The 18,285-nt window shown below is 52.5% G+C and overlaps 1 protein-coding gene across 1 annotated transcript; it reads left to right on the top strand.

Annotated features, from left to right (window-relative positions):
- Positions 1–1,809: 1,809 nt before the first annotated feature.
- EV422DRAFT_501558 (putative ankyrin repeat protein) lies at positions 1,810–2,253 on the top strand (the record flags this gene model as incomplete). Its single annotated transcript, XM_053068198.1, has 1 exon — positions 1,810–2,253. One exon carries the CDS (start codon positions 1,810–1,812, stop codon positions 2,251–2,253), a length of 444 nt encoding a protein of 147 aa, XP_052921168.1.
- Positions 2,254–18,285: the final 16,032 nt, after the last annotated feature.

The following is an 18,285-nucleotide window of genomic DNA, read 5'->3' as shown; positions in this document are numbered from 1 at the left end:
TGTAAATTAGCGTCCAGCAGCCCATTTTTTATACTGGGAAAATGTATATACCTTGTGTGGTTTACGCCGTTGCTTCAGAATAACTCAAACTGTGTATGTACCATCCCGTCTCCAATCCAAAACCACATGGCAGCTGCGGTCCTGCAATTACGAAGGGCAAACTCTTTCCAAGTGGGTCAAAGTGCCAGTGTTCTGACGAGACTGCCCCGCGTGTTCGCCGAGAGTGTCGAGAGAAAGCGCGGTACACTGTTCGCATTGGCCAGGTGGCTGTGGAGCGATCTGAATCAAAAGTCACGTGATAGGGAAGTCCCGGACGGACCATCCAGGCACAGATCTCTGCAGCTCGCATCCATTTTTGCATGTTTATCACCTCGCTGGCACAACACATGCACCGTACTGTGTGTACTTGTTACTTGGGGCACTGTCCGCCTGGCCTGACCCCCCCCCCCCCCCCCCCCCCCCTCAAAACCCCCTACGTCCTTCGAAGACTGAACAAGTCCATCCCTCCTACCCTGCCATGGCCAAGAAGCCTCGCACAAGCAAACAACGGGCCGCGAACTACAAAAGACCAACGGTAGGGGGGTGCGCTCTTCCTCTTAAATCTTCTTGGTTTACTAGATAACAGAAGTCAAAGAGATGGTAAAACAAGCCAGCAGCCCCAAACAGAACCCCTCTGACGAGCACTGGAAAAGATAGCGGCCACCGACCCGCGCCGGCACCACAACTTCCCTCACCCCCCCCCCCCCCCCCCCCGCCGTAGTTCCGGTGACGACATTTCTATGGATGATATGGACGCCCTAAGTGATCCTGCTTTAAAGCTGGTATTCAAGAAATTGGTACGCCAGCAGGCCGCCGATCGCCGGTCAGCTTCGGAGAAGTTCAACACGCTTGGCGAGGCGCTTGCACTTGAAAACATTCTGGTTATTGCTACCGGAATCCTTCAGTGGAGCGCAGATAAATAACCCACACATTTCCCTCCCCAAAGCACTTTGAAGAAGCTGCAAGGTTCTTACGCGACGGCCTTTCAAAAATTGCATGGAAAGCTTCGACAGCGTCGCGACGAGGGCAAAGGTCACGTCTCGGCATCGCTCCCTGACACGGATGACGAGTTGTCTGCGTTTCTCGAGCATTGTGACGCCACAATCGAGCATCGAAACGTTGAGCATGTACACGCGCGCACCGTTGAGATTTTGACCAGGCGTGCTGCACAAGCTCATCGGCTGGTGGAAGCATTTCCCGGAGTGCGAAAGACGTTCCCGTTTGAATGCATGGTGGTGGAGAACTTTGATCTGTTCAAAGAGTGTTTCGAAACGCTGTGGTCGGCGAAGGAGAAGGCGGTAAAAGAGATGATGGACAAGCAGCGGACCAAATAGGAGAACATGGCGAGGAGTCGGCTTCGGAGACAAACGGATGAGAGGGTTCGCACCGTAAATTATATAGTGGAGACCGTCGGTTGGGGTTAACAAGGGTTTTTGTGCCACATTGAGAAAGGTTCCATCGGTTTCCAGACTGTGTCTTGTCTCGACGTCACTTCTCCCTCTTCTCCCATCTCAGCTAAGAGTCAAGAGTGATTTCTGCCCGGGCCGTCAACTCCATATCTCCGCCATGACGGAAGTACCACTGGAAGTCGTTGATACGGTTCTGCTCCACGTGGACGACGTCAAGGAACGATTCCGCATCGCAGTTATACTTTGCAGACTCCATGTGCGCGACTCCTGCATCCCACGCCTACCGCAATGCGCTCCAGATTGTGCCGCTGAACGTGGGAACGTTGACCTGCTTGAATGGTGGAAACAAAGTGGCCTGGAGATGAAGTGGACAGACAAAGCGTCCTATCGGGCTAGCAGGAACGGTCACATCGCTGTGCTCCATTGGTGGAAACAGAGGGGGCTGGAGATGAAGTGCACTGCGGCGTATGTGTGCGATTGGGTTAGCAAGAATGGACACGTCAATGTTCTCGATTGGTGGAAACAGAGCGGTCTGGAGATGCAGTGGACAAAGGATGCCTGCGATTGGGCGAGCGGGAATGGCCACGTCGCTGGGCTCAATTGGTGGAGACAGACTGGTTTGGAGATGAAGTGGACATCGGATGCGCGTGATAGGGCTAGCGAAACTGGGCACGTCGCTGTCCTAGATTGGTGGAAACAAAGCGGACTAGAGATGCAGTGGACAGCGTATGCGTGCGATTGGGCTAGCAGGAATGGTCACGTTGCGGTGCTCGATTGGTGGAAACAGAGCGGTCTGAGGCGGTAATGGAATCGGGGACTTTGAAAATGGTCGAAAGGGCTGTGTAGCAAAATATATGTAACATTAACACTCGTTCTGAATCGTGTGTACATAAATGAAAAAATCCGCCTACTTAAACCTAACAATGACATAGAAAGTAAAGCATCATGTCATCCCCACAATATGTACCTACGCACATCGCCAGGAGCGCTTTCGGCGTCTACAACAATACCCTCCGCAACTGGGCAGATCGCGGTTGGATCGACGTTATCCGAACCCCAGGTGGCTAAAGATTGTACAACGTTCAGAAGTTCATCGCCGACAACTCTCAGCGGGGTACAATATCTACCAATGTCACCAAGAAGTGCGTCTGTTACTGCCGAGGTTTTACTACCCCTACCTGGCAACCACGCTCCGATCTCATTGAGACTGAAGCGTTGGACATCTGGGAGTCTCGTCCAGCCGCTTTCAACGCCCGAACCATTGAGGCCCTCTCGAACGCATTCAATGCGCGTACCGAAGACACGCCTCAATCCGTCACTATCACCTGGCGCCAAGCGGTGGCCTCCCCTCAATCAGCTGACTTCAAGCTCGCAGCTGATAAAGAGTTCCAAGCTCTCGTCGACAACGGTACTTGGGAGCTCGTACCCCATCCGCGCGATCAGCGCGTACTCGGTAGTACTTGGGTACTTCCTCAAATCTTCAATCCGGACGGTACTTTCAAGAAATTCAAGGGCCGCGGCGTCGTTCAAGGTTTTTGTCAATCCAAGGGTATTGATTATAACGACACCTACGCTCCAACCTTACCCATGTCGGTTCTTCGCCTTTTCCTCTCCATTGCCGTCTCTCTCGGTATGAAAATCCATCAACTGGATGTCCCCAACGCGTTCTTACGCAGCGACATCGACGGCCCCGTCTATGTTGAACAATTTCAAGGCTACGAAGATCCACACAAGCCGCGCGCAGACTGGGTATACCTCTTACGCAAGGCTCTATACGGTCTGAAGCAATCTCCGCTTCTCTGTTACCGTACCCTTCGCGAAACCCTAGGTTCTTTTGGCTTTACTCCGCTAAAGAACTGCCCTTGCGTCTTCTATCGCTACGCGAGCACGATGCGCACTCTGGACACCCTCCAGATGCTCCTTATCTTTGTGGACGACTTCGTCGCCTGCTGCTTTCCCGTACCGTCAATCAAGTGAAAGGTGAAACTATGTTTCTTATCTCAACTGTACGGATCTCGGTCCCATCAAGAACTGCATGGGTCTAGACTTTGATTACCTGCTCTTGCCGTCAGGGAACCAACTCAGAATCAGCAATGTTACCTATATCGAGGGTTACTCAAACGATTTGGACAACAAAACTGCTACACCGGTCTCTACGCTACACGCCGTGCGCCGTCTCGGCGCGTACAAGACCCGCCTCCGCAAGTCCCCCTTTTCCTAACAAGCTTCTCTACCAGGAAGCAGTGGGGGCCCTCACGTGGGCATCCATTACCTGGCGCTGGGATATTTCAACTGCCGTCGGCTTGTCGCACATCAGGTCTCAGCCCCAACCCAGGCCGACTGGAATGGAGTACTTCGCATCATGCGCTACCTCAAAGGTACCTGCACCTTCGAGCTTACCTACAAGTCCGGTCCTTCCGATCAAGCTGGACTATACAGACGCATCCTACGCAGACGATGTCAACGACCGCATATCTACCGCGGGCATCGCCACCTTCTTCAACGGCCAGCTTATCTACTGGAAAAGCACCAAGCAGAAGTGCGTAGCTCTCAGCTCCACGGAAGCTGAGTATATTGCCGCAGCCCTCGGTTCCAACAAGGCCTTCCGGCTCCGCTCGATCATTGCGGAGGTCTTCGGCAACGAATATGGCAACATCAAGGACCCCACGCCAATCCACATCAACAATCAGAGCGCCCGCAAGATTGCCAACTTCACGGCTATTACTCAACGCTCCAAACACATCGACGTACGCTACCACAAGCCACACGACGGCATGGCGAAGAAGGACGTCATACTCCTCGACACCACGACGCAGGAACAACTGGCTGATTACTTCACGAAACCATTTCCTCCTGAGACACATACGAAATTTATTCAAGCAATTCAAGAAGGACGTGTCGCTAGCAATAGACAGCCAGCGACAACTACGTCCGAATAAGACATACGGAACACCCATACCGGGACGGCTTCTGGGCACTATATACGACTTCGCCACCTTGTATTGAAACCTTAGCTGATATAGGTGTATCTGAGAGGTCACTAAGACTGGTTCGCCGATGACTAAGGGACGTAGCTGCCCAAAGGGCAGTGTTGTGATGTGGAAGACAGTAGTGTGGCAAGAGTAGCGCGATAGAAAGCTGTGTATTGAAGAGGATAAAGTGAAGAGAGGGGATGGGCAACAGGTCTGCCTTTTATACGAATCTGGGGCTTCTTTCTTGGGGATTTAGCTATGTGCTGGGGCGTCCAAAGCACCCTCTGAGACCCCCTCAGAACACCCAAGGCGTCTCTGAGTGCCGCAGTTAAGGTTGGTAAGGTTTGTAAGGTTTTGCCAAGTCTGTGTAGCCTCACAGGTACCTGCTGATGCCTCATGGGCATCTGCCAAGTCCGCGGAAGGTGCTACAGGCTACCACAAGCTGAATCAAGCCCAATCTAGCTACTACAACCCGATCACAGCTCCATACGGGCACTACTGACCGCTGTGAGCTCTAAGAACATCATGAAAGCGCAGTGCTGACGCCTGGATGTCTGGGAAACGGTCCAGACATCTTCAGAGCCTCCCAAGACGCGTCCTAAGTCTTGCAGAGCCTTCTAAGTGCCGCATCTTGATGCAACCTCAATACTCCCTCTCACTTGAAGGCTCCGCAGCCTCTAAGTGCATCGCAGCTCTCAGACGTGTGAAGTCTGGCGTGGGGAGGGGCTTGGTGAGCGCATCAGCTATCATCTTCTTTGTTGGGCAGTGCTGGAGGGTAACTGTCTTGTGTGCGACTTGTTCACAAATGAAGTGGTATCGGATGTCGATGTGCTTGGTTTGTGCATGGTGAACTGGGTTTGTGGCGAGTGCCATAGCTCCTTGGTTGTCTTCCCAGATGACTGTGGGGTCTTGGACGAGTCCTGTCTTGTCTTGGTGCGTGCTCAGTTCTCTGAGTTGAGATCTGAGCCACATGGCTTCTTTACAGGTGTCTGTAAGTGCCATGTATTTGCCTTTGGTGGAGGAGAGTGCTGTAGTGCGTTGTTTGCGTGATTTCCAGCTTACTGGACTGTCGAAGGTGAAGAGGTATCCTGTGGTCGATCTTCGAGTGTCTGGGCAGCCTCCCCAGTCTGAGTCTGACCATCGCACGAGTTTGAGGGTTCCTTGGACGGCTCCCAGTCGAAGTTGGTAGTGTTTGGTCGTCTTGAGATACGCCAGAATGCGTTTGGCAGCTTTCCAATGTCCTTTGCCTGGATTGGCTAAGAACTGGCTCACAGCTCCAACTGCTTGGGCTATGTCTGGTCTTGTGCCGATCATTGCGTAGATCAGACTGCCTCCAATGGCTCGATAGGGCTTGTTCTGCATCTCTGCAGTCTCTTCAGGCGTTTGAGGTGCCATTTCCTTGGTGAGAGGGCTTTCCACGACGCTGGGAGTTGATACAGGCTTGCAATCGGTCATCCCATATATTTCAAGGCATTTTTGGATGTACCCAGTCTGGTTGAGCGTCAGGAGTCGTTTGGCTCGGTCTCGAGTGACTAGGAGACCCAGGAAGTAGTGCAGGGCACCTAGATCACGAATTTCGTACGCCTTCTGAAGTTCCTTGGCCTTGAAGCTGTCAAGATTGAGTCTCTTGTTGCTCATAAGTATGAGATCGTCCACATAGAGGATCAGGATGAGTAGCCAGCCCTCCAAGAACCTGATATAGACGCAATGGTCTGAATCAAGACGAGTGAAGCCTTTCTCAATGAGAGTGCCGTGGATTTCGATGTTCCATTCCCTGGGGGCTTGTTTAAGACCAGAGAGTGTCTTCTTGAGTTTAGGCACGAGATGCTCTTCTCCTGGTTTGATGTAGCCCGGTGGCTGCTTCATATAGACCTCCTCACTGAGTGTTGGGTTCAGGAATGCGGTGGACACGTCCATTTGGTCCATTTCGAGGTCCTGAGCTGCTCCCCACGACAGGAGTAGCCGAATGGTGTCGAACTTGGCCACTGGTGCGAATGTTTTGTTGTAGTCAGCTCCCTCTTCTTGTGAGAAGCCTTGGGCGACTAGTCAGGCCTTGTAGCGTTCGATACTGCCATCAGCATTCGTCTTGATCTTGTAAATCCACTTGCATCCGACAAGGTTGCGATCTTTTGGTGCTGGACAGAGCTCCCAGGTGCCGTTCTTGACAAGGGATGCGTATTCAGCATCCATGGCTTCCTTCCACTTGTCTGAGTCGTTGGAGTTTAGAGCTTGCTTGAGGGTTTTGGGCTCTGTGTGCAGTACTTCGGTAGCCAGGGCATAGACAAGGTTGCTTTGGCGTATTCGAGTGCTCTGGGAGCGTGTGATGCGTCCATAGTGCACCAAGTCGTCATCTCCCTGGTCTTCCTGGTCGTCTAGGTCCTCTGGGGCCTCTGCCCATTGATCAGTGTCAGGTTGTAGGTTGGCAGATGCGTCAGGAAGCTCAGATTCCCCCCCTGCAGCGTGCGAGCGTAATTCTGCGGTGTCTGTGAGCATGGGTGCGTGTGAAAGGATGTTGTCAGGCTCAGGATCAAATCAAAGCTCGCTAAGCTGTCATAAGAGCGATCTGACGTGTCTTCATGTGTATCTTCGTTGTCCAGGCTGTTGTAGAACTTGTTTTCATTGAACTGGACGTCTCTTGATTCGATAATGGCGCCCTGATCATTGGGTTCGACTGGTTTCGAGTTCTCCTTGCGCCTAGCTTCTTCATTCAGAAGTCTGGCCGTCAAGAACTCCATGTCTAAGTTGTCAGCCCTGCTCTGAGGCTTGTGATGACTTGTTCGTAGCTGTTTGGTAAGCTGTAGATCAAGGATGATATCGTCTTCGGGTACTGGGGCGCCGATAGCCTCCAGCTGTTGTGCAAGCTGTCCGACTTTGTTGATGTGGTTTGTGATCGAGTCAGACTCGTCCATAGTGATGGTAAGGAACTTTCGACGTAGGAAGAGCTTGCTGGTGAGCCCCTTTCATTCGTGCACCTCAGCTAGCTTGGACCAGGCTTCCCAAGCCGTCTGAGCTGTATGCACATGCATAAGCTGCGTGTCGTTCAGACTGAGGCAGATGTATGCCAAAGCCCTCTTGTCCTTCCTCTCCATCGACTCCTCCTCCTCCCCTTCAGCCCCCTTTCCCTGCGACGAGCTTGCTGTAGCCGTAGCTCCTTCCTTCTCCTTCTTCCCAGCTTCCACTGCCACCCAAAGTCCCTTTGCCTTCAACATCATCATCATCTTAAACTTCCATAGATGGTAGTTTTCCCCTGTGAACTTATCCACCATAAATTTCGAAGTCTCTGAGTCTCCAGCCATTGTGAGTTCGAGCTATAGTCGTCTGTTTCGGGTGTGTGGACGCGTTTTGGATGATGCTGTATTGTTGGACGTGTTTTGGGTGTCAAGTAGTGCGTATCTTGTCGAGTTGAGCACTTTGGCGCGTTTTTTCGGTCGGAAGCTCGTGGTTTTGGAGGGATATGTCGAGAGTAGGGCGTAGGTAGCGTCCGTAGGGGATTGGGAACGTCTTGAATGGGATTGGCGAAGACGGTTTTAGTGATGATAAAGCTCAGGGCTCATAACCTATTGAAACCTTAGCTGATATAGGTGTATCTGAGAGGTCACTAAGACTGGTTTGCCGATGACTGAGGGACGTAGCTGCCCAAAGGGCAGTGTTGTGATGTGGAAGACAGTAGTGTGGCGAGAGTAGTGCGATAGAAAGTAGTGTATTGAAGAGGATAAAGTGAGGAGAGGGGATGGGCAACAGGTCTGCCTTGTATACGAATCTGGGGCTTCTTTCTTGGGGATTTAGCTATGTGCTGGGGTGTCCAAAGCACCCTCTGAGACCCCCTCAGAACGCCTAAGGCGTCTCTGAGTGCCGCAGTTAAGGTTGGTAAGGTTTTGCCAAGTCTGTGTAGCCTGCTGATGGCCCCATGGACGTCTGCGAAGTCCGCGGAGCCCGCGTCAGGTGCTACAGGCTCCCACAAGCTCAATAAAACCCAATCCAGCTACTACAACCCGATCACAGCTCCATATGGGCACTACTGACCGCCATCAGCTCTGAGAACTTCACGAAAGCGCATTGCTGACGCCTGGATGTCTGGGAAATGGTTCAGACATCTTCAGAGCCTTCCAAGACCCGTCCTAAGTCTTGCAGAGCCTTCTAAGTGCCGCATCTTGATGCTATCTCAATACTTCTTTCATTTCTCTTTTTCATTTCCTTTCATTTTTAGTCATAGCTATTAACCTGACGTCCGCCCGCTCTTTGCGTACGGCCGCACCATTGTACTCATCATTTAGATTTATCTTTCATTTAGATATACTTGTGAGTTTCAGTGGGGGTGTTGGAGGTATCATCCTCCCGAGTCCCCGGTTAGGGTTCCCGTAGTTTATTTCCCCATGTGACTTCCCTCCCGCTTATGCCACGCTTCCGTGTACAGGACTTCACTCTTTTCTTCCCCTTTGGACCTCACGTCCTCTTTCTACTTTAAACTTCAATACATAGTTCACAGTACTACATCTCACACAACATAGAGTTCGCTCAGTCGTCTGCTTCCTCTGCCGACTACTGCTAAGTGAATTCACTCAAGCTTTTCCACCACTGGATAGCAGATCCAGTGAGTGCGTTGATGATGTAGTCTACGCATTCGGAAGGCGAAATCATCTGATACTTCATAATCACATCGACGTGATCAATGAACACTTGTAGCTTGGCAACGTTGGCTTCACCATTGTAGGTGCCAAATTTACTGAGTGTACTGTTAACAAAGACCTTGGATGGTGACTTGCCAGCCATAGGGGATGTTACGGGAGTAACTGGTCGCAGAGGTTCACTTTCTTGAGGGATTTCAGCGAAAGCAGGGACTTGAGAAGATGTGCGAAAGTCAGGCTGCCGTTCCGGGGTCGGATAAACGTAGGGAATGGTGTAAGCCGCAGCGCTCTGAGGAGGCGCATGGTGTGCCGGTGACAACGGAGTCACATATGGCGAATCCGCTGCGATTGGGTTAGCCAAGTAATTAGAACGAGTGCTGAATACTGGCGATTGGGTGAGCGGGTTCACGGAGGGAACAGTAGGTCTGCCTTTGTTGAGGCGCTCGATCCTGATTCAAGAGGGAGGTAACTAATCCAGCCAAATTGGCGATTTGGTCCTCCAGACGAAGAAGCCTGTCTTCCTGCTTTATAGGGATGGGTTCTTCCTGATTGGGATCCATAATTGGGTCCTCCAGGAATGGATTGTTTTCGATTTCTGCGGGTCCGCGCGATTCAGGCGCATCCACATAAGGCGTGGTTGCGTCCTTCAACTCTGCAATAGTTGCAGAAATCTCCTCCTTCCTCTTCCTTTCATCCACAAATCCACCAGGCATGTTGTGAGGCGGGGTTGGTGATGGTTCACGTCGTTCTTGGATATGACGGGGTACGCCTTGAATAGGCGGAGTACAAGAGTCAATGCCAGAGCGCCAATGAATAGATTGGGAACTCTTAAGAGCGGTTTGAACTTTCTTTCCTCCTCCTCTAGTAGCCAGCGGCAGTGGATCCAGGAGAGCTCTCCCCTGAGAGCGCGTATTGGGGGCGGAGGGCTTGCCGGCTGCTAGTGCAGCAGAGCAATTGGCCATCTTGTCCCGGCCATCTTGTCCCGGCCCTTGGGTGGAGCAACTGTATATGCGAGACATCCAAGCTTGCGTAGATGCGCGACGCGTGGGCGGCCTTGGGCGACGCTTGGGTGGCTTGTTGAGAAAGACCAAGATCATTGTCATATTGTTCCTGGGCAGTGACCAAGGTACTCAGATTCTTGGGTAGAGCTTGAAGGAAATCGGCACAGAGCACATATTCCAAGAGCCCACCCAAAAGGTTGAACTGGGCAACGAATTCGGTTAAAACCTTGACGGTTAACGGACTTGGGCTTCAATGCGTGCAGTCTGTTAAGAACTTGCGGCAAATGAGTGTGGGGAATGAAGCGCACCAGCATCGCGGAGCGTAGTTCAGCTTGAACGGGCAGTCCATAGCCTCTTGAATACCGTGCCATTAAATAATGGAAGAGTGGCCGATTTCGGGAAGGCTTTTCCACCACTGGATAGCAGATCCAGTGACCGCGTTGACAACGTAGTCTACACATTCGGAAGGCGCAATCATCTGATACTTCATAATCACATCAACGTGATCAATGAACACTTGCAGCTTGGCAAGGTTGGCTTCTCCATTGTAGGTGCTGAGTTTACTGAGTTTACTGATGTTTTGCCGGCTGTTGGGAACGTTACGGGGGGAACTGGTCTCAGAGATTTGCTTTCGTAGACCTAGGTATTTTAAGTCTACATTAGGCTGGTGTATCTTCTTTAATGGGTGCAATTAATCTTTTGGTTCCCTTTTTGGAGATAAAGCCTCTTTGATTATGGCTTCCACTTTTCATCATATTGAGGAATTTCAGCTAAAGCAGGGACTTGAGAAGATGTTTGAATGTACGGCTTCCGTTCCGGTGTCAGATGAACGTAGGAGATGTTGTATGCCACAGCGCGCTGAGGAGGCGCATGGGGTGACCTCCTCATTCAGCTCTTTGAGTTCGGCTTCGCTCATATGTCGTAAAGGATTAAAGACTGGTTTCGTACCAGGCTCCAGCTCGATATGGAAGTTATCCTCTCCGCTATCGGGCAGCAACTCGGCGTCCTCGACAAACAAACTATCCACGGACTTCTCTAACATTGGATAAAGAAGGTGGTCCGATGGCACGCCCGAATCAACCTTCTGTCCTGCACCTTCGCTCATTTGAACCTCTGGCTCTGGTTTGGCGCGATTGCGCTCATCTGCGGGGACATAAGCTGGTGACGCACTCACTGCAGCTTCTATGTCCATAGCGTACGCTATGTAACACTTCCCATACACCTTTTTTCGAGATAAGCGAGTGAACTTCTGATAAGTTACAACTCCTACACTCGAGTCTTCTCGTTCAGGCATCGCCGCCTTGAATCGTTTAGACTTCTTTCTGGTGTCAAAGGACCCCAGATCGGCCGCATTACAGGACGACTGGGATTCCCATTTCCTTGTTACTGGTCTGGCAACCAGGGTGTGTTCAACTCCATCTGCACGGAATCGTAGAACAGGAATCTCATCCTCTACGTGCTCAAAACGAACATCATCAAGCATATAAATCCATGGCAATCCGAGAATAACATCTACCCGCAGAGGAGCAACCACAAATGGAAGCTGTTCTCTCGAATAATGTCCATCTCCCCACAACTGTAGATTGCCACAAAATAACTTGTTGGCATTGAATGTATGGCCGTCGTCGCCCCAGGCGACATCAATGGGCATTTTAGGGTTATAGGTTTGGAAACCATGTTTCGACACCCATCCCTGACATACCGTCAGTGCTGTGCATCCCGTATCGATCAGAATGGGACAAAACTTGCCATTCAACTTGCCATGAACCACAAATGCACATCGTGCGATCAACGCATCGGGTTGCAGTTGCAGTGCTTCAGGCCTAGTCTTCAAAACGGTGTCAGTGTCGTCTGGCCGGCACAGGCGCGCCCCTGCAGCAGACGTATTGCCACAATCAACCAGTATACCATCAGCGGACTCAGGGCGCATAGCCTCAAGTTCTTCTTCAATGGACACCATTGCACAATGAGACAAATAAACGGTGTCTTTATTAAACGTCTCTACTGAAAACCCTTTTCTGACCAGCGTCCCAACGCGGCTTATCCTTAGCCTTGGCGGACTTCTTATCCTTCTTCTTTTTAGGACAATCTCGCGCACAATGACCCATCTCGTTACAATCGAAACACTTCATGTGCGAGAGGTCTGGGTGTGCATAAGGTGTTATGATCTCGACGACTGAGGCGGAAGCGAAGTAGAGAATACAAGGCGAGAGCGATGGGCAACAAGAGATTGTATTGGCGAAACAAGAGACAAGGACTAGAACAAGAGATGAGAAGAACTGGTGTTGATCTGCTGGGGGATCAGGAAGTGGGGAGCTCAGGGGAGGCGGCTATTTATGTTTTTCTGGGAAGGCTGGGGAAGCGTGGGGAAGCAGAAGGGTACGGAATGAGAGGGAACCCAAGAGATGCGCCAAGGGTGGGGAAGCAGAAGGGTACGGAATGAGAGGGAAGCCAAGAGAAGCGCCAAGGGTGGGGGAAGCATAGAAACAGAAGACTGGGGATGGGGTGGCTACGCTGAGGCTGTGGGCGGGTACGTGGGGAAGTATGAAGAAGGGTTTGTAAGCGCCGAGTGTTGGGAGGTGTGGCTACGTGCGGCTGCGTGGAGAAATGAAGGCAGTGGCAGGTGTGGGGTAGCGCGGCTGCGTGCGGCTGCGAGGTTTGGCAGATGTCAGGTTTTGACAGGGAATTGACATTGACTGACTGTTGGGATGCTGTCATGAGGTAAGCGTATGGTATGGACGCGTCGTCCATAACATCACCCCCTCCTTTAGCCACGGCGTCCGGATGTTGTTTTGATGTTGGCAGGCTTTGGTCGGGGTTTGTCGGGGTACTTTTGGTGGAACTGGGCAACAAGCTCTTGACATCGGGCAAGGTGTTCCACTGGCTCCCATGTGTTCTCCGAGCTTGGCCAACCCTGCCACTTGATGAGGTACTGAAGGTGCGTGCGTCGAATACGGGAGTCAAGAATGTCTTCCACAATCCATTCCTCCTGTCCTTCGACTTCTTCTGGTGGGGTGGGTTCTGGCTCAGTTCGCTCCGGAATGGTGAAACGTGGTTCAAGAAGGGAGACATGGAAGACGTTGTGAATTTTGTAGGATGGGGGAAGCTTGAGGCGATATGTGACCGAGTTGATCTTCTCCGTGATTGTGAAGGGGCCAATCTTACGGTGATCAAGTTTCTGGGAAGGTCGGAGAGTCTTGAGATTCCGCTGTAAGAGCCAGACACTGTCCCCGGGTTTCATGTCTGGGCCAGGTGCCCTCTTAGCATCGGCAAAGCGCTTCATGCGTCCTTGGGCCTCCTTGAGCTCAGTGGCGAGCTGTTCATGGATTTCCTTAAAATGGTTGGCACGAGCTTCGGCTGCAGGATTAAGGGATTCGGTTGTGGTGGCGGAAGCCAGACTGAATCGAGGATGGAACCCATAGTTGGCGTAGAAGGGGGTTGTCTGGGTGGCGGAGTGGATGGTGTTATTGTAAGAGAACTCAGCAGAAGACAAGAGTTTTTTCCAGTTATCTTGTTGATAGTTGCAAAAGCAGCGAAGGTATTGCTCAAGAATCTGATTGGTCCGCTCGGTTTGTCCATCGCTCTGGGGATGGAACGCCGATGAGAGGTTGACCTTGGTTCCCAGGAGAGCGAAGAGACGTTTCCAGAAGTGGGAGTTGAACTGTGGGCCACGGTCAGATACAATATCGTCGGGGAGTCCATGGAGCCGGATGACATGGTGCCAGATCAGATCTGCAGTTGACTCAGCGGTGGCAGTTTTCCTGCACGGTACAAAGTGCGCCATCTTGGTGAACCGGCAGATGACAACGAGCACAGAATCAACCCCATCACTGGCGGGTAGATCCGTGATGAAGTCCATGGAAATTGACCCCCAGGGGCGGTCAGGGACCTGCAGGGGTTGGAGGAGACCGTAGGGCTTGTGTCTGCTGGTCTTGGCTTGAGCACATACGTCGCAGGACCTGATGTAGGACTTGACAAAACGCCACTGGCTAGGCCACCAGTAGTTGCGTGAGATGAGCTCCAGGGTCTTTGACATGCCGTAGTGTCCTGCCAAACGCGTGTCATGCATGTCCCGGCAGATCTCAGCACGGAGCTTGTTGGTGGGGACGTAGACAAGGTTGTCGTACAGCAGAACCCCTTTTTCCTCGGAGAATCGCTTTATCCGTTCTTGGTCTTCTTGAGATTGCTGGGCAATGGGGGCCCTAAGCTGTCGCCGGATGGTTTGCGCAAACACATCGGATGCCAGGGCAGCTTTGATTCGGTCAAGGAGCGAGGAGTCCAGTGGGGTCAGATAAGTGGCAGCCAGGCGGAGATGGTCAGGGGTGAGGATCGTGGTTTCCTGGGAGCGGAATGCTTCTTCCCCCTCCCTTAGCTCGTATTCAGAGCGACGAGAGAGGGCGTCAGCTTGGTGTTGCTGGGTACCAGGGCGGTATGTGATGACAAAGTCGAAATCAGCAAAGAAGATTGACCAGCGGGATTGGCGGCGGTTGAGGGTACGGGTAGTCATGAAGTACTGGAGATTCTTGTGGTCACAGTAAACGATGACCTTGTGGCGGGCACCAATGAGGTGGTGTCGCCATTGAGCAAATGAGTCTTGGATTGCCAGGAGTTCCTTGTCGTAGATCTCATAGTTGATTTCCTCAGGAGTAAATTTGCGGGAGTGAAAGGCCACGGGGTGGAGTTGATCTGTGTCGTCGGGTTGAAGGAGGACGGCGCCAAGGGCAAAGTCGGAGGCATCGGATTCGACAATGAAGGGCTTGTCAGGGTCGGGGTGAGTCAGGATAGGTGCGGAGGTGAAGGCTTTCTTGAGGGTTTCAAAAGCTAGGTGTGCAGCGTGGGTCCATTTGAATGGCAAGTCTTTGCGAGTGAGCGTGGTCAGGGGTGCAACGATCGCAGAGTACCCTTTGATGAATTGCCGGTAGAAGTTGGCAAAACCAAGGAAGCGCTGGATGCCTTTGACATTCGTCGGGGGTTCCCATTCGGTAATGGCAGCCGTCTTCTTTGGGTCCATGGAAATGCCTTGCTGGGAGATGATAAACCCCAGGAACTCAACAGAGTCACGGTTGAATTCACATTTTTCCGGTTTCGCATACAGCCCGTGCTGGCGGAGTCGTGAGAGCACCTCTCGGACGTGGTTGGGGTGGTCTTCTGGGTTTTTTGAGAAGATCAGAATGTCGTCAAGGTAGACCACAACAAAAACGTCGAGAATGTCACGGAATATGTCGTTCATGAGGTGTTGGAATACTCCAGGGGCATTGGTGAGCCCAAACGGCATGACATTATACTCGAATAGGCCGTAGCGACATCGGAACGCTGTCTTCCATTCATCCCCTGGCCGGATCCGAAGAAGGTTGTAGGCTCCCCGGAGGTCAACCTTGGTGAGCCGGCGTGCCCCTCGAAGGCGATCCATGATGCTGTTAATCAAGGGCAAGGGATAGCGATTCTTGATGGTGATACTGTTGAGTCCACGATAGTCGACGCACAGACGGAGGGAACCGTCCTTTTTCTTGACAAAGAGGACTGGGGCACCGGCGGGAGACTTGGAGTGCTTGATGAACCCCTTAGCTAGGTTCTCTTCAAGGTAGTCACAGAGTGCCTGCATTTCAGGCTCGCTGAGACTATAGATCGGGCCGAACGGTGGCTGTTTGCCCTCTTCTAAGTCGATGGGACAGTCGTAGGGTCGGTGCTCTGGGAGGGTATCTGCGTTCTTCTTGGCGAAGACGTCCGCAAAATCTTGGTATTCTTCAGGAATGATGGCCTTCGGATCTTTTGGAGGAGTGGTCGCCAGGGCTTGGGAATCTGACTTGGTCGGATTGGCGTAGGCAATGAATGCCTGGTCATGCCTTGCCGCCACATGGAAAGCTGGGGCGCTGATAAACGATACGTGGATCGGTGTGGGTGCTGGGTCCAGTGTGTTGGGTGTCTGGGCTAGGGAGACTGAAATCTCGTCTTGATGGATACGGATCAGAGGTTCAGGGGTTCTTGAGGGCTTCGGGCTAGGTTCTGTTGGCAGGGCACCCCAGGAGGCGTTTGTCCAAAACCGCAATGGCAGCGGACGCAAAGAGTGCGAGTCTTCCAGTGTAGCTCCACATCATGGAGCTCAAACCAGGGAAGCCCCAGGATGATTGGCGCATGCGGGGAACATGTCACATGGAATACCACCTCCTCAAAATGGTCGTTGACGCACATGCCCAAAGGTTGGGTGTGATGGGTAATGGAGCCCGCATGGCTGGGACGTCCGTCAACCAGTTCAAGCGCAATGGGGTCCTCCTTCTTGACAAGTGGGATGCGGTGCTTGCGGGCATAACTTTTGTCGATGAAGCACGACATCGCACCGGTGTCGAGTAGTGCTGAAAGCTGAACTGGAGCTCGCTGGGCCGATATCTGCAGGGTAACAGGGTACTCGAATGGTGAGGATGGGCCCAAAGTCCGCATGGGTGAGGGTATCTCAGATCGGAGATTGACATTGTTGGTGGTCAGGAGAAGGGTGTTGCTGGAGATGCCAGGATCGGAGCAAGGTTTTGTGGCTTCTCCCTTGGCAGTACTTGCGTGGTGAGAAGGCCCAGGACAGGTGTTGCCCAGCTGCTTGGCCTTTACTGCAGCTGGACTTGGGCAAAATCCTGGATGGGTGCAGGTTCCTTAACCGCGACATTCGCTGTCCGTATCTTGTTTGGGCAGAGTTTGGCTATGTGGCCAGGTTTACCACAATAGAGGCAAAGTTTGTTTGTGATGCGGTGTTGGCGCTCTAGCGGTGTGAGGGGTCCTGGCGGACGAGCAGCGTCAATGACCCAAGGGTCGTCTGGGCGGTTGTCGGGGCTCATGAGGGTGGGGCTAGTGGTAACTGGCACATATGGCTGTCGGTTCCTGCTTCGCTCTAGACGGCGCTCAAACAATCGGTTGTCACATTGGATGGCCTGTTCCATCACGGTGTCGATTGAGGCGGTAGGGGGCATCGTGAGCATTAAGTCCTTGACGTCTTCTTTGAGGCCCCGACGGAAGGTGGCAATCAATGCCTGGTCATTCCACGACACATCGCATTGCAGCTGTCGGAATTCAGCTACATACTCTGTTGCTGCACGGGTTTGTCGAAGGTTCTGGAGCTTGTTTTCGGACGTGCGGATCCTGTCGCTGTCTCCAAAGACTGCTTGCATTTGCTGGATGAAATCATCCAGGTTCGTAAGGGAATGATGGTCTTGTTCGACAAGGGGCGCCAGCCAGGCCTGGGCGGTGCCAGTGAGGTAGGTGCCAATAGTTCGTATCTTGGTCTGATCGTTGGGGTAGCGCCCGGGTTGGAGGGTGAACATGAGCCGGATCTGGTTGAGGAACCCACGGAACTTGCTTCGGGTGCCATCAAATTTGTCTGGGAGACTGATTTTGGGTTCAGGGGCGTGAGTGGCAGGGGCAGTGGTCTGGGTTTGCGCTAGTTCGGCTTGTAGGGTGGTATTCTGCGCTCGAAGTTCGTCAATCGCATTGCACATGGCTTGCCAGGCTTCGGCCGTGAGGGGAAGGGCGTCGGACATGGTGATTTGGCGTGGAGGCACAGCGGCTGGGGGTTGTTGAGCGGATCAAACTGTTATGATCTCGACGACTGAGGCGGAAGCGAAGTAGAGAAGACAAGGCGAGAGCGATGGGCAACAAGAGATTGTATTGGCGAAACAAGAGACAAGGACTAGAACAAGAGATGAGAAGAACTGGTGTTGATCTGCTGGGGGATCAGGAAGTGGGGAGCTCAGGGGAGGCGGCTATTTATGTTTTTCTGGGAAGGCTGGGGAAGCGTGGGGAAGCAGAAGGGTACGGAATGAGAGGGAAGCCAAGAGATGCGCCAAGGGTGGGGAAGCAGAAGGGTACGGAATGAGAGGGAAGCCAAGAGAAGCGCCAAGGGTGGGGGAAGCATAGAAACAGAAGACTGGGGATGGGGTGGCTACGCTGAGGCTGTGGGCGGGTACGTGGGGAAGTATGAAGAAGGGTTTGTAAGCGCTGAGTGTTGGGAGGTGTGGCTACGTGCGGCTGCGTGGAGAAATGAAGGCAGTGGCAGGTGTGGGGTAGCGCGGCTGCGTGCGGCTGCGAGGTTTGGCAGATGTCAGGTTTTGACAGGGAATTGACATTGACTGAATGTTGGGATGCTGTCATGAGGTAAGCGCATGGTATGGACGCGTCGTCCATAACATAAGGTTCAGCAGCTTCTGCCTTTTTAGCTTTCCTTCCCTTCTTGCCCGCAGTACCCGCGGCAGAAGAGACA

This window comes from Fimicolochytrium jonesii (genome assembly GCF_025526975.1).
Source record: "Fimicolochytrium jonesii strain JEL569 chromosome Unknown EV422scaffold_40, whole genome shotgun sequence".
NCBI classification, from domain to species: Eukaryota; Fungi; Chytridiomycota; class Chytridiomycetes; order Spizellomycetales; family Powellomycetaceae; genus Fimicolochytrium; species Fimicolochytrium jonesii.
Note: the sequence above shows the minus strand (reverse complement) of the source record. Positions and strands in the feature narration are given on the sequence as shown.